Below are 17,338 nucleotides of genomic sequence, written 5' to 3' on the forward strand. Positions count from 1 at the left end.
CTAACGTAATGGGAGTGTTGAGATAGGTATCAACCCGCTGTATTTACCACCTCCTACATCATTGATGGCTTGTAAAATAAACTGGTAGGTACTATTAGGTCTTAGACCAGATATAGTGAATTGACGATTAGCTTCTCCAATGACGTTTGCACTTTTCGTTCCTGCAAACCCTGGACCTCGGTAATAAACCCTAGAAATAGGAATTAACAAATGTACCAACTCAACGACAAACGTAACAGTCAGATACGAACTGGTACTAAGAAACTGCGGATAAAATATATCATGAATGTTAACAATTGGATAAGAATTGACATTACAACTTTTTGTAATATTCTATTTAAATTGGATTACCTGTTCTCCGTTTGAAGTTCGCTGCATATTTTAATATGGCTTGAATGTGGAACTTAACCCACAAATTGTGACCAACATGGTCTGCTAATCGCCAAAAAGTAAATTGCAATTAATATCATTGATGACCTATTGTTCGGTTGGTCTTTTGTATATTACTTCCCATGATCAGTTGTATTAGTTTTGTGTGCAAAACTGAACTAGATTTGTGAAGAAATTAAATAAATGAAAGTGTATATAATCAAAAGATTTTTTCTTTAATTCGTGTTGTCACATTGATTATCCATGTACATTAATTCTTTGAAATATAAAAGTTAAATGTTATTGCTTCAGTTGTTCTTGTCAATACTTTCCAAGTGTTTTTGTGGACAACAAAAGAAAAATAACAAAAATACCAAGAAAAATTCAAAACGAAAAATCCTTTATCAAATGGCAAAATTAAAATAAAAAGCTCAAACACATCAAGAAAATGGAAGATAACTGTCCTTGCACTGACAACAGTAATAGCAAAACAATACAGGTGAATGTAGAAACACAGAAGTGCAACAAAAAAAAAACGACAATGCAACATACAAAAACGAACTATAAGAGAACAACTGCCATTTTACTGACTTGGTACAGGACATTAAATACTTATACTTCCAAATCGTAAGAACCCAAAAGGTGACGCAAAGCAAAATTGTCATACGACCGGTGGTAAAACCCTGGTTTCGTTTTGAAAAAAGTATTAATTCACAGCCATCAGTCAGAATTTGACTGTTAAATTCGATGCCTGCTACGTGTAGAGAGAGGGTATCAAGCTTTAAACATTTCTACAACAAATAAATTAACAACTGATAAGCAATTGTTTAATTAACAAAAGGAACACATGGAAAATATAAAATCAAATATCGAGTCTCTTTCAAAAAGTTTATCTGCCACGCTTTCCATGTGCTATGGTTTTATTTAATTCTTTATCAACATCATGATCCGGTTAAAATCTGCAACAAACTCAAAAGTTAATAATTTTAAGATAAAAAAACCACTGCATGCAATAATATTTGTCGATAATACTTCACAAAAGTCATATGTGTACAAATTTAAAAAAAAAAAACACGTTCATGCAGGACTTAATTTAGTATATATGCATCCATTAGTTCAATGATTTTAATTACATTAAAATTTGAAAAACCTCGTTTCATATGACTTTAAATAATTAAAACAAGAATTTCTAAATAACGAAACACTAATATACAACAAACTAGATGCCAATGATTAAAAACAGTACTGCTACTATGATTCTTTACTTTTTTTATTCTGCTTTTTCTGAAATAAAAAATGCTTCAATACTATTTTAGAGAAAAATGTTATTATAATACTGTTTTTCTTTTCTTCTCTCACTATTTTTGAGGTACAAGTATCGAAAATTATACTTTTTTGCGTACAGTAGTGAAAAGAAGAGATACTTAAAAAAAACTTACTTGTATCCTTTAACGTCTCCGTTCTTGTAAAATATGTTTAATGCATCCCAGCTTATGGTTAACGATGTAATTCCTTTTGAAGATGCATGAATATTACTCGGCGCAGCTGATGGTCCTGTTCATAAACAATTTATAGAATTGAAAATATAATGAAGATATAAAGTGTTTGTATTTTATTGTAGTGTGTCATGTCAACGATAAAAGCTTAGCTTTGGGACTTAAACAGACCAGTTAACGTCAAGTGGTATTATGTGTAACCCATTAGGAATTGGACCTTCTTGCTAAAATATATGTTCACCCTCATCTCCGGCGCAGAAAACATATTCGTTCCGTTCAATACTACGTAACAATACATTCAGTATTTTCACAAATGGCGGGATGTATTTAGTTTGAAAAAGTTTTCAAAATATCAATAGAAGAAGACATATCAAGTGATGCAGTGAAACTCATTCTATTTGTAAAATTGGAGATCTCATTAACATTCAGCAGAAATTAGTCAAGAAATTATGTTATTCAAAATTAAAATTATAAAATGCACTGCTAAAACTGTTGTTTTACTAACGATTTTAATAATCTTGAACGGGATTTATATTGTAGAAAGAGATTTGTATTGTAAAGCAACCTAGTGTACTATTTTGTCTTAATGACTCAAATTAGTCATGACTTCTGACTACTTCAAATGACGCAAATTCTTTATAAATTCACATTTATAGAACTAAAAAACGCCTTATAAATTATTGGGCATAATTTTGATGTTTATCAGTCATTTCACATGTCTTCTAATCGTTAGATTCCTAAATGACGTTAACTTAGATATTACACAAAACATCAGCACACAAGTGATATTTTTTTCTTCAAAAGAATAATCAAAAGAACAATTACAGACAGATTATTCATTAAATATTACATGGATTAAGAGCCCTACAGAAGCCCAAATCTCTCACTCCGATTACAATTTACTAAATTGAAACAAAGGATTAAAATGAATGGTTTTATTTATAAACACTTTTTAGACCTTGTTTTATTGATCAATTTAAATGTTTATAAATTCGGTCTATTTATAACAATTATCGATATAAAGAGCAAACACGCTTTTTTTGGTGAAAAAAATCATCGGTTAAAGACAAGTAATCCTTAGAGTAAGTCAAATACTGGTCTCAGCTAAATGAGTATTTTAAAAGTTTTTGCTGATAGCTTTACAGTTTAAAATTTCTGTCTGTCTATTACAATTATTTCAAACATAAAGCTACTGGATTAGTCAATTTGGTGGTTTCAGCCATTTTTGGCGTCGATTTTGTATTCCGATCTTGCGTTGATAGTCATTGATGCTGGTTACAATATCTTTCTATACTTTGTAGTTTTGAAGACAGTAATCAATATCGTAATTAGAAGACAAAAAGTCTTACAAAAATTCAGTATGGCGGTTCAATTGAACTAAAGTGACTGATTATTTCATATGTTATCCCTCAACAATAACCTTTAGACTCAAATGTTTGAATGTCAGGTTTTTGCAAATACGTAGATTTTTTTGGGAGATAATTTCAAAATGAACGGAAAAATATATAGCAAAATTAATCTTATGTTAACTTTGCCTATCAAAAATCGTCGTTCTACCTATTTGTCCTTTTTATTTATAAGCTCTTCTTTCTTTAATAATATTTCTATTTTCAAATATTTTTTGCCTCGAGCACCACTGAAGAAACATATTTTCTATATTTTAACAAATATCGGATTATCAAAAATCTGTTCAGCCTTTATATTATTAAGATATTAACAAAAGCAATAAAACATATTTATGTAATATTTTTACATTGAAAGACATTCTGAACCCATATGGATTCATTTATATATATAAAAAAAAAAATCATGTTGTTTATTTTTTTTCAAATGCTTTTTTTAGAAAAAAGTAAAATCCCAAAAGTACTGAACTCCGAAAAAAATTCAAAACGGTAGGTCCCTAATTAAATGGCAAAATCAAAGGATAAAACATATCAAACGAATGGTCAACAACTGTCATATTCCTGACTCGGCACAGGCATTTTCAAATGTAGAAAATGGTGGATTAAACCTAGTATTATAGCGCTAAACCTATCACTTGCACGACAGTCGCATCAATAATATTGATAATGATGCACGAACAAAACAAACAGACACAATAGGTAAAACTGTCACAAATAAACGGTAAGAAGTCTAATTCGGTAGGTCACATTCGTGAAAAGGGAACGGGATTGTCGTTACGATCTGAGGAACATATTAGATATCATCTATATAACAGATATTCCATAACGGTCAACCAACTCGTGATGGCGTCCGTAAAAGGAGTAGGTCCAGTAAGACCCCTGTTCGGCCCCAAAATATAGCAGCTTTACAAAATTGTTAAAATGTAAACTTTGAACTATTTATTACACAGTAGAATGCTTCTGCTACATAAATATGGGCTGTTTTTGACAATACAATGCACATATATTGGATACTAGCACCATTAAGTCATGCCAAATTACTGAAATCTTCACAATTTTAGCAGTTTAGTTAAATTTTAGACGGTTTTCGTGTAAAATGAAAGTGGCCGCATTCGTGTTCATCCTTTATATTGAAATGTAAGGTGTATTTTATGATATTACATAACATATATAAAGGTTGAGGATGAACACGGATGCGGCCCCTTTCATTTTTGACAAAAACCATCTAAAAAGTGACATATTTCGGCATATTTGGTAGATTTTTCATACTTGAGCTTGAATCGGATTGTTTTAATGACTATTAATTAAAATCTTTCACATAACCTAATTGATTCAAATAAAATAGACCCTTAAGCGTTTAAAAAGTGGTCAAAATCTTTCGTCAGATGAACCTGAAATTTGAGGCCAAAATCGGTCCTTTCCGGACCTACTCCTTTACGAAGTGATGATTTCAGCTTATCAATGCTTCGAATTCACATATAGGAATAATAATTGTGATAGGCTTGTTTAATCGAAATGCATGAAATCAGTCCAATGTACTGGCTAGATGTTAACTTCTCAGTCTGCTTTAGTTTGTAACGTGACTTTCGTCTCATATTGATCCTTGGCTTTCAAATTCTTGGCATTGAGAGTTCTTGACAAAGATAAATCCAGAAATGCGCTTTGGACGCATGCAACTTATAACGTGTTGTTTTTTTTTCTCTTTCAAATCTGTCCTTTTTACATAGAGCTACCTCGACATTTTATTTGATCGGTGAGTGAGTTTCGGGTATTGAATGCATCGTTGTATGGTTTACAACTAATTATCATATACTTAAGACTAAATAACATATGACTTTTTCCGTATGATAAAAGCATTAAATTTACGTAAACTTCATATTTTTCGAATTGGTGCTCAGCGGGCTGATATGAAACGTTTATCACATGCTTCGACTTTTATCACATGCCTTTCCGTGACGTTATCGCATGGCATTCCGATGATACTCGCAAATTCCGGAAAAAACACCTCAATTGTACGTTTTCAGTGAAAAACATTACAAAAAAAGGGTACACAACAATTATTTGGAGACTGGAAAGTATATTGTGTAAAACGAAAACAAAACAACAAACAAATGATAAAATAAATGCATTTTTACGACAAAAGAGATGATTTCAGCTTTCCAATTGTGAACTTTCTATTTCTAAGTAGCAACATTCCAACAGGACCTGCATACGGTGTATATATCTCCCAATTGATACGATATTCCCGTGCTTGAATTTCCTATTATGATTTTCTTGATAGAGGGTTCTTGCTCACAAGTAAGCTATTAAATCAAGAGTTCCAAATGGTGAAGTTGAAATCTCTTCGTAAATTTTACGGACGCCATCACGAGTTGGTTGACCGTTGTTGTATAACCGTTTCACAAATGATATCGGATATGTTCCTTACGTCGTAACTACAATCCCCTTTCCTTTCATAAATGTGACTTACCGAATAAGACTATTTACCGGATTTGTTATCTCATAAGCATCACGACGGGTGCCACATGTGGAGCAGGATATGCTTACCCTTCCAGAGCACCTGAGATCACCGCTTGTTTTTGATGGGGTTCGTGTTGTTTATTCTTTAGTTTTCTATGTTGTGTCATGTGTACTATTGTTTGTCTGTTTGTCCTTTTCATTTTTAGCCATGGCGTTGTCAGTTTATTTTAGATTTATGAGTTTGACTGTCCCTCTGGTATCTTTCGTCCCTCTTTAAAAGTTTCAAACATAATTAAGAAAGTGACTTTAAAAATTTGACTTTTCCAAACAGTGTTCCTTATGTTTATTGTATATATTAAAATATATCCTACTGCTGTTTTTTCTCCTCTGGTGAGGCTTCCCCAAGGGTGACTGGGGTATAGAAATATGGTCACTTGGTCTTCTCCCGACCGGCAGTAAAACGCTTGCTGAAGTGGGGCGTCCGTTTGGCTGTGCGGGATGTATCAAGTTCGCAGTCACGTCCGGTCAGAAGGGGGACGTTAAATCCGATGCCTCGTGTAAAGGGAGTGCCACGCTCTTTGCACGTTAAGAACCCTTGCAACAACTCTTTGAGGGGTCCGTAGGTGGCCTGTTGCAAGGCAAAATTTCTGTCCCTATCCAATATACCCTCATTTTCCAGTGGCAGTCCAAATTTCCCCGACCATCATCCTAGATGGCCTCTATTACAACAACCTACCTATTGTATTTATTGTGAACTTGTTCTCGTCCTGAATATGCATGAAATATTTGCCACTGGACGTTAAGCAACCAACAATCAATCAATCAATCCTCTGGTGAGGCATATGATAGAAGATTTCATATCAAATGTACTGCATTTTGATTGCAATGTCCGTGAACTTTTTACTCTTTAAACTTCTTTTTGAAAACCACGTAAAAGGATTAATATTTAATCTGTTATTTTTCTCCATTGTTGAAGCATATGATAAAAAGATCATAACATGTCCTTTTTCATATTGCATGTATAATCAGCTCTCGGTCAAAATCAGCCCTCAAGCCATGCGGCTCTTGGGCTGATATTGAACCTTGGACTGATAATACATGCGATATGAAAAATGCCATGCAATAATCTGAAAATAAACTTCTCCTTAAATTATAAAACATAGAATACAGTTAACAGAGTGCTTACTTACTTGTATGAGGATGTGTATAATTGATAAAAGTGGGATTTGATAATAGTCCGTTCACTGTAAGTGCCTTTACTGAAATGGTATAGGAAAATCCAGGAACAATTGGAAGTATTTCTACATTGTCTGTTTTTGCACCTGAAACATCTTTGTGTTTGTAAGTCTTCAATGGAGACGAGCTGTTGAAATAAATTCTATATCCAGTGATTGTTATACCACAGTTTATTTGTGTTGTATCCCACGCCACATGAATAGACTTAGCGGACTTTGTTGTTACTTTGATTCCTGAAGGATCAGTACCACAAAAGGCTAAAATATAGATTTACTAGTATACAAAATTAACAGTTTTGGGTTCCCTCTCATTAGTACATCCAATCCTCTAATTCTACGCTTCAAATCAGATGCCAATGGTGGGTGTTGATTACTTGTTTATATTTTACGTCATCTTTTGCCTAACAAGTTTTACGTCATCAGTGTCTTTGCTTGCCCAATATAGAGAGATACAGCTCCCTATTGCCTGTTTTGTGTGTTACTCTCTTCCGATATGGTCCTGTTCTTTGCATTTTTTGGTTAATAAACTACTTTGTCCTTGTACAATAAATCATTTTAACTGCTGAAAAAACTATACAACCCTGAGAACTATAAATCCATCAAAAACATATTAAGTTTATTAAATTATGTTAATCAATAAACATGTTAAAAAAGCACCATATATACAAAAACATATTAAGTTTATTAAATTATGTTAATCTATAAACATTTAAAAAAGCACCATATATACAATGCCATAGTTGTGTATGCCAGACGCGTGTGTCATGCACTACGCATCCCCAATTCGTAAAGATTTACCTCTAAGGTAATCTTTACCTAGGGCAAATAATCCTTAATACTTCGAAAACTGTTCATAATTAAAAAAATCATAAATGGGGAAACCCTGCCAAAATTTCCCTATCTAAAAACGAAATTGCATTCGTTTTTTTTTACTTGGACATACTTACTATAAAATAGAAACTCATTAATTCTATATCCCCAAAAGCTGGTTTTACTTACATATTGTATCTCTGATCATATACAGCAACAAGAAATGGTTTAACAACTCCATGTTCTTCTTTACAATGGCACAGCTAGTTTTAAACTAAATGTGAAATCAAATGTCTTTATGGGATACTGGTGCAACGTTAAACATATATTAATATAGAAAGGTTAGATTTTGCGTTCGGGAAGTGAAGTGGGTTATTTTCAATTTACTAACGGGGTTATACTAATATTGTTCTACAGTTTTACAGAACATGTCTACAGTTCGAATCTGTCACATAAATCTGTATTTGAAAAAGATACGGTTAATCTTATCATAATTTACTAACGTTACATGACTGAAAGTAAGATAATTTTTATTTCATGCTTGTTTTATGGTGTTCAAAAGTTAAAATACTATCTACATTTAGAACGTTTATATATATTTTGAAATAAAGATTGTACGGAAATATACGCATAACTCAAAAAGATAAAAGTCGAATATAAAATAGCACAAGGTATTGCCATTGTAAACTAAAAGAGAAAAAAAGAGAAAAAATATGAAAATAAAAGATACCACGGTAGAATTCAAAGCAGGACAGTCCTGAAGATTGGGTTGATCAAAGATGTGACACCATTAGTGTCACATTATTCACAGCTTGTACATATGTTTTTAAAAGAGTGCTAAACAGTATTATGCCCGTCCAAAGTAACGATCCTCAGCATTGATATTTCTGTACTTGAAAATTTGGCGTCGATAGTAGATACTTGATAGTCACTGTTAAGATATTTACTTCTTGTCCAGACTTTATGGTGAAAGATATTTACTTCTTGTCCAGACTTTATGGTGGCAATTTGAATTTTGATGTATTCATTAAAAACTATTGCTGAGGGTCGTTTATTTGCCTTTCGATGACTCCTGGATTCTTGTGTTGTCTTTTTTATGTTTTTGAAGGGTTGGGGAAGGGGGGATATTATGGGTGTGTTTGTCACTTGATGGGTTTCTTCTAAAATTTCTTTCTACTAATTCTTACTTGTAATACTGTTGTGCAGAAATGAATTGTAGCAAATAAACTTAAAATATCGGTCGTTTTATTCGATTGGGCAAGAGAGACGAAGGATAACTGAGGGACACTCAAACATAAATAAAACGTGAACATAAAAAGACCAAAGAAAATGACCGATTAAAAACACGACAAAGGAAGTAAAAGACAAAGCAAATCAAACCCCACTAAAAAGCAGGGGATTTTAGGTGTTACGAATGTGGTAATCAGACTCTACATGAAGCACCTGTGGGGTCTATACAAACCCGGTGATAAATCTTATTCGGTAGGTCAAATTAGGGGGGGAAGGACAGAGTTGTGATATCATGATAGAACATGTTATATCTGAATACTGTTTCAACTGGGAGATACGTATATACTCCACATACAGGCACTGCTAGAATGTTGCTACATATAAATTAAAAGTACACACACAATTGGATAGCTGAAATCATCTCTTTTCTCGTAAAGTTTTGTTCTCAATTGGGATAGATGCAATCAACATAGTCACCAAACTTTAAATTATCTAGAGAGAGGAAATCATCTCTAAAGCGAAAAGGGAAAGAAAAGGGAAAAGTCATTATTAATCGGTCATCTCCTTTTTACCTTTTATAAGTAGATCCAGTATGAAGTCAGCCACATATGAATAAAAGAACAAGTCGACAAAAAGGGGAGGAAAGTGCGTTTCCATGGGAATGCCGATGTTGAAAAATACGTCTTTAAATCGGAATAAATATGTTGTCAATCAAGAAATCAAGTATCTTGATAATGTCAGTTACCAAGATTTTTTTCTTTGAAGCAGAGTAAGTTTCTTTTTACAAATTATGATTTATCTCTCCCTCAGACAATATTATAGTATCTACTTTCATTCCTTTTTAAGAAAAAAAGCAGGACTAATTCTTTCAATTTGTTTTTCAGTTTTTAATGATGAATACTTGTGTAAAAGGTCCAATGTAGAATGATTGGTACTAGTGCAAAGAAATAGATATTTATAATGTATGTACTCTAATAGATCTTTGACTTGTTTTAATGTTCTCTAGAACAGGTTGTTTCACGATAAATTTGAAGCCCAGCTTACAAGTAATAGTTGAACAAATCATGTTGAACAGATACCATATCCATAAAAGGCAATGTACGAATTTAAAGGAAATTTTCAAAATAGTAACAACCTCTACTGATTAGTTTTTGCGAAATGATGATTTTGAAACAATTCTTAGTAATAGATGTTATGTGTATTATATTAATTTAAGTTCTTTTATTCAATAATATGTCAGTAAATAAAAGCGATAAATATGACTATTGAACAGAGGTGTACTACTGATGCATTTATTTAAATATATCCTTATAGAAAACTGTTTAAAAACAAGTATTATTACTGGCGCGTGAAGCTTCAACTTTAGCTGTGAATGCACAGAAGCATTATATCTTTACATTTTTAATTGTTTCAATAATTAAACTTGATGTTTGAACAAACGCTTCGATAGCAGCAAAGAATGGTAAAAGTAAGATCATACCAAAAAGGTCATATAATATCTATGATCATACGGAAGAACAGTGAAAAAAAGAAATAGGCAAATAGTTCCTCTAGTTTCATTGTATGGTCTGTATGCTAGCTTATTCCCAGTACAATTTTACTCGACAAAAATACGAAATATTTGTTCAAGACATTGTGAAGATTTATGTGGTGTATTCAACCTATAAGGCTATTTTATATTAAAACATCGTGTCTTTGTACTAATGCAAGTAATTCATCTAACCATGGATGAAGTTCAATTTATGAGACAGTTTGAAAAATTATACTGTTCTAGTTTAAAAGGTGAAGTACCCTGAACGTTACTTAGATTAAAGTATGATTGTATTGTAGATTTTATACTTTTCGTTTTCTGATTTACTGTCAACCTTTTTGACATGTTCAACAGGTTTAGTGATAGTCACAAGGAAAAAGTTTAAAGATTAGCAAACTTTACTTTTATTTCATTGGTCTTCAGTTTACAAATCACCAATATTTCTATGCAAGTTTAACACGGATCAAATCGATTAAACGAGTTTTCAAATATATTGAGAACAAAATTGGTCATAAAAGTATGCACATACTCCGTAATTAGTTCGAAGTTAGATCAGAGAATTTGAATAACAATAAAACAAATTAAATTAAAAAAAACATGCAGCAAAGATTAAAACTCATTATTTCCCCTTAACTAAGGGGTTGTTTAAAGCAAAAATGGAATGTCAGTTTGAAAGACAAAACCATTCAATATTTATTGATAGTGTAAAATTTTAACGAGTTCTGTGCCACAGGGCCGATCATCGGCTCAAAGTCATACTCCTTTCAGTTTCAATGGGCCGATTCGTCGTCCAATTCAAATGGTGTTGTAAAATACGTAATGTACTATGACGTCGCTGGTTTTGCGCTTCAATAGTCCATTTACCAATTACCGATTTGATTCTGTTATTACACACTTTTTAAGCAAGTTAATTCCCTTTGTCAATCGTCGACTGGTTCCATACCGGACAAAATTGTCATTTTCCAATGCACAGCACGACGAACTGAAAGTGAAGTATCGTCGGTTTAACTAATTTTTCATTAAAAATAATTTCTGATGTCAAACGTATTTAGCTGAACAACAAATAATGTTATTATAAGATTTAAAAACCTTAAAAGATAACTCTTCTGCTGGCTCTCCATTTTAAATAAAAATAAATGTCCCTCATAAGGGAGACAACTAAAAAAGGGATCTCTATCTAATTACAGGGTCAATTTCGGGAATTGGCAAGAAGCCTATTGATTCTACCGTCTCTAATTTTCGCGCGTTTTTTTCTTATTTAAAAAAATACGGAAGTCGAGCTTTAGTTTTCAAAATTATGAAAATGAAATCATATGAGAATTCCTTTAAAAACATTATGGAAGTAAGTTTTATATGTATTGATTCTTAAATTCACTCTCTTTTTTACAGCACTTTTGCGTTTTGCATTCTAAGCTTTCGTTCCAAAAGTTATAATCAAGGGAGTTACTTAAAATATTCATATATATTAAGTAAATGAAGCCCAGTTGGTCGTGAGGTCTAGCGGATCGGCTACAGTGCAGGCGATTTGGTGTTACGATATCTCAGTAGCATAGGTGCGATTCCCGGCGAGGAAAGAACAAACAAATTTGCTTAATTTACAGATCTAACATTGTTGGGTTGATGTTTAGACGAGTTGTATATACATGTAAACATCACTGCTGGTGATCCGATGGATAAATCTGTTGTAGAGTTGTCACTGGCTCAGACGTACTTATATATGTTTAAGTTTGAACGTAATTTTCAATTTTGACTTGTTTATAAACAAGTTATATATATATATAAATCAAGTCAAAAAGGGTACAACATCACCATTAAATAACTATCAAATGAACAAATATTAGATATTTCGGATAACAGATATCCTTCTTCAATAATAGCACGATGTCAAATAAATCATGTCAATATATTCAAACTGAGAAACTATCAAAATCTTGATATTTATACAATTTTTTAAAAGCGAACACCACAGACGCTGGTACAATTTTTAAATTTTCCAACACGGCGCAAAGATTACAAAGATATGCCAAATAAAATTAGTTATTTGCGATGTGAACTGGCACAATTCCAAATTTCAAAAGGTTGTGACAGTTTCGATGTTATAACTGCATAGAGGGCAGTCCTCAAACAAAAAAATCAAAAATGCCCTAACCGATCTAAGTTGGTATAATATTTCAAATTTGACAACGGTAGGGCAATTGCAACAGAAACTACATATTTAAGCCTCCCAAACAAATAGCAGTTTAATAATGATTAGAAAAATAAGTTTCATCTAATAAGGTAAAATAATTAAACGTGGCTCCGTACTTATACATCCATCCAAAATGAATGGAGCTCTGTATTTAAACTGGTTTTTAAAAAAAATCTTCGAACTGTAAAGACAGTAGGGAAGCCGGAGTTACTGGGTTACACTAATTATACATACTCCATCAGGTAATGAACACTTCAAAAAATAAAGTTAACATAGAGACCTAATGAGAAACTTTTTTATTTATTGTCTAAAAATTATGAAATTAACAGCCAGAGTTCGTATATGTCATATATTAACATACATTAAGGAAAACAATATTAATTTGAAAAAATGAATTTTTAAGATTTTTTTTTCTGCAAATATATAGAAGTCAAATAGACAAAAATATGATATAATATGAAGTATGGTATTTGATTGAACCATTCATGTGTTTACGTATCTATTACTTTGTCCCTTCTTATCTCACAATAGAAAAGAGAAGGGGAAAAACCAGACACAATCCTTAGATTTTTTAACAAGTGTGAAATTTTAAACTACAATTACAGTTAATAATATTATTATACGGTTGTCAAGAATTCAAAAAACTCATTTTTTTTCATATCCAGTACGCTACAAATTTTATTACAAGAAATCAGCACAATATCAGCAATAAATCCAGGGTTCATGATTGATGCAAGAAGGAAAACTAACATTAATAGAGTTTAAAGCCTTCGTTGCTGTGATTTTAATTATGGGCTTAATAAAAAAGGCGACAATATATGAATACTGGAACAGAAAACATTCTAGTCAGTCAACTCCTTGGTTCCGGAAAGTTTTCACCAGAAATCGCTTCCAATTGTTGTTGAAATTCCTGCATCTTGTTGACAATAGAAAGATAGCGCCTAGAAATTCACCACGTTACGATCCAATTGCAAAATTTAAACCCATCCTTGACTATTTCAACCTAAAAGCAAAAACACATTATTTTCCGTCTCAAAACCTGTCTATTAATGAATTCTTAATCGGGATCAAGTCGCGTACAGTTTTGCGACAGTACATTTTGACAAAGCACGCTAAATTTGGTGTCAAAATATGGATGTTGACAAAAACCATTACTGGATATTGTTTTCACTTTAATGCTTACAAAGGAAAAAGATATGACCCCACTCCAACAGGAGAGACCCAAGGTTCATATGTTGTTATATCATTTCTTCGCGCTGCTGGTTTAATGAATAAATGGTACTATGTGTTTTTCACCTCTTTAGCTTTACCGAAACGATTGTTAAACTTACACACATATACAACTGGTACTGTGCGTAGTAATTGCCCGTTACCAAACATTATCAAATCAGTTAAGTTAAGGGCTTCCAAGAGTATGTTCATGCGGCAGCAGGAAATTTTGGTATGTGCGTTTAAGGAAAAAGAAAAGTGAAAAAATGTCAAATTGTTGTCTAGCCGGTACAATGCAGATTTAGTTGCAAACCGAAAACCTAAAATGATAACTGAGTACAATAAATATATGGGAGGAGTTGACTTGAACTACATGCTCACTAGTTTTTACGAAGACTGGCAAAAATCGACAAATATGTGAAAGCAGATCGTGTTTAACATTATACACAGGATGGTTATAAACGCATATATTTTATAGCAACAGATCTCCGACAATGCTAAATCTCGTCTCCATTTTATTCAACTGTTAATTGATGACCTTTCCGAAGAACATATGACAAGAAACACTGCAAATCTTGGGGTCTTTAATGATGAAATAAACAATCAAAATTTGAGAAATTTGCCGGAAAGAAAGGAAACAGATTGTTGTGTATGTTCGGTTCGAAATGTTCTTGGTGGTAGAAAAAGGTCGAAATACATATGTGTTCTCTGTCATAAAGGTGTTCATAAAATATGTTATAAGAAACACAGCAGACGATGTAATGCTGATGAAAACAATATTTTTCTTGATAAATGTGTCTTGAATGTTGTATGATTCCAAGCTCATATAATGAAATTATTCATAAAGAATAATCACATGAGTAGTGGCAAATCCATTTGCAACAGTTCTTTTTTTATATAACCGACTTTTGACTCGTGAGAAAATGATTTTCCAACATGTTACTTTCTCTGTGGAAGGACATTCGGGTCCCTGTTCAAGAGAGAGAAGAAGTAAACGTGAAGCTTTTAAATTGGTGCAAATATTTGATCATGTATAGAGAACATAAAACATTAAAACAATTTATTTCATTTTTTGAACCAATTGTAAGCTTGATTTTACTATATCTGGTTGCTCTTACACAAACGTGGACCAGAATGTCCTTCAACAGAGAAGGTAACCTGTTGAAATATTATAATCTCCGGATTTCCCGCTAATTTTCAATTGAAATCTTTTGGCGCTATCAAAGTTATACTATGACGTCGACGTTAATTCCGTGAACGTAAAGACAATAAAAAAAGCCTTGGCACTGAAGGGGTTTGTCTACAATCTGTTTGTTAGTGGAAGGGGTTAAGTTTTAAGTAGATCTAACCAACAATATACAATAGGCGTAGCAACAACAATTCAGGCTCAAAATCTTCCTGTCTAAAAAAGATGTAAAAAATCACCACAAAATTCTCAAAATAACCAAAACATATTAGATATGACATGAAACAAACACTTACCAGGTTACTTATTGGAACGGGCACATAAACAAATGCATCTCATTTACATAATTATTTATACTTTTTATGTCTATGGTGGAGATTTTTCACATTGTCAATCATACCACATCATTTTATAATTGTCAATAATACGTGAATTAAGAAAACGTTGCATGTTCTAATGTATGTAATCAATCTATAGAATGCCCATGTATACAAGTTACACGTCACAAAGTCTTTACGTTACAATATAAGACATAAGTGACGTGCCCGTGTTGTAATTGCGTCGTACTTACAACATTCTGGGGGCCGCAAACAAATAAAATTCTATATACAATACAATCGCAAATGTGAATAAGAAATTTCAAATTAAAATATTTACGCTTGAATTAAAGTCTATGTATAAAAAAGTGTTAGTTAACAGTTCACATCTGTCATTGATCATCTCAATTTGATGGTAGATTCAACCAAATACGGATTTTTTCACCAGCCTTTAAGCTTGACTTCTTGGACGAATGTCTTATATTTATCATCTTTTACTGTATTACACTTAATTACTATCGGCCTTGTAGTTTCGGTATTCTTCATCTTTATTTTAGCGACACGCACGAATCCATCGTTTCCTCGAATAAGTTGTTACAATGGCCATTTACCATTTGATTCTCGTTGATTGTTCATGCACATGAACAAGCTGTGTGTTTATTTGTAACAACATAGAAATTTGGCGGACTCGGGAATCGGTGCATTCTCTATCCTGCCTTTACATCGGATAATGGTGTTCTGATCCAGAAATAAATTCAACAGACGAATCTTTGATTCATTCTTTGCACGATCTCCTTTTACTAGAGTGTCGTATTCATCGGGGTACGAAGTTTAATATTTGGCTTGACCTAATCCAAAATTGTGCTGACTTCTGTATTTCTTTCACATAACATGGACCAACTGTTCTGTCTTCCTTTGATAATCTGCAGTTTTTAATAAAGCGTTATACATATGCTGTGGTTCGTTATAGTTTCTTGTATGAAGAAAATCTGTCAATTTCCACTAAATCGTGAATGCCTGTCGTTCTACTCTCAATTGTTGTTTGCTGGACATCAATGTTATCAGGCAATGTAGATAGCACCGAGTTATCTTCAATCGTATGAACCGGGCGTGTTGTTGTATCTATTATCCATGACGGACCATGCCTCCATAGTATTCTTTCTGTATATTGTGTGGCCGTTATTCCGCGTGTAAGCATGTCTGCTAGATTTTGATCTGTTCGACAGTTTTGCCATCTATAGGGTCTTGTTAACTCAATTTCAGCTACTCTGTTCTCAATAAATCGTTTAACTGTTTTTATTCGACATCAGCCAATTCAATACTATTTGACTGTCACACCATAATTCTTCATTCCTAATGTTAATTCCTAATCGCGCCAATTACAGCTGCCCTTAACTCTTAACTGCGGTAATGTTTAACTTTTAACAGGAGCTACTCTTGTTTCCGCCATAATCAATTTGGATTCATTCCCGTTGCAGATAGTCTACTTAGCCGTACGTTTGCAAGCTGGCATCAGAAAATACTTGTAGTGTTAACGATGTGGTTTTGTTTTGTGTACCGGTTGATTGGACTTCAACTTCATCAAAAATACCTTTATCAAAAACTTGAACCTGAAGCGGGACTGACAGACGGACGAACAGAACAGAACACATAATAAGCATCTACCATCGTAGTTTGGGACATAAAAAAAGAAATTAACATTTTCAATTTCTTTTCTCTTAGTAGGAATACTTATATCAGAATATATCTGTTGCTGTTGCTGTCAAAGATATTCTTCCTTTAGAAATCAGTTCTTCTCAACTGAGATTACTTACAATTACTATTGGTCGACGTGTATAGCCTTTAACAAAAATTGACAAAAAACATACCACACAGCAAACATGACAAAAGAAAATTTAAAATAA

At 32.7% G+C, this 17,338-nt stretch overlaps 1 protein-coding gene across 1 annotated transcript; it reads right to left on the minus strand.

The window, feature by feature from the left end:
* On the minus strand, nucleotides 1-8,014 carry LOC139521407 (netrin receptor unc-40-like). The gene is made up of 4 exons (XM_071314885.1): nucleotides 7,963-8,014; nucleotides 6,919-7,221; nucleotides 1,809-1,923; nucleotides 1-190 (listed from the first exon to the last, which is right to left on the minus strand). Exons 1-4 carry the CDS (start codon nucleotides 8,012-8,014, stop codon nucleotides 1-3), a joined length of 660 nt encoding a protein of 219 aa, XP_071170986.1.
* Between the last annotated feature and the right edge of the window lie 9,324 nt (nucleotides 8,015-17,338).

This window comes from Mytilus edulis, chromosome 4 (genome assembly GCF_963676685.1).
Source record: "Mytilus edulis chromosome 4, xbMytEdul2.2, whole genome shotgun sequence".
NCBI lineage: Eukaryota > Metazoa > Mollusca > Bivalvia > Mytilida > Mytilidae > Mytilus > Mytilus edulis.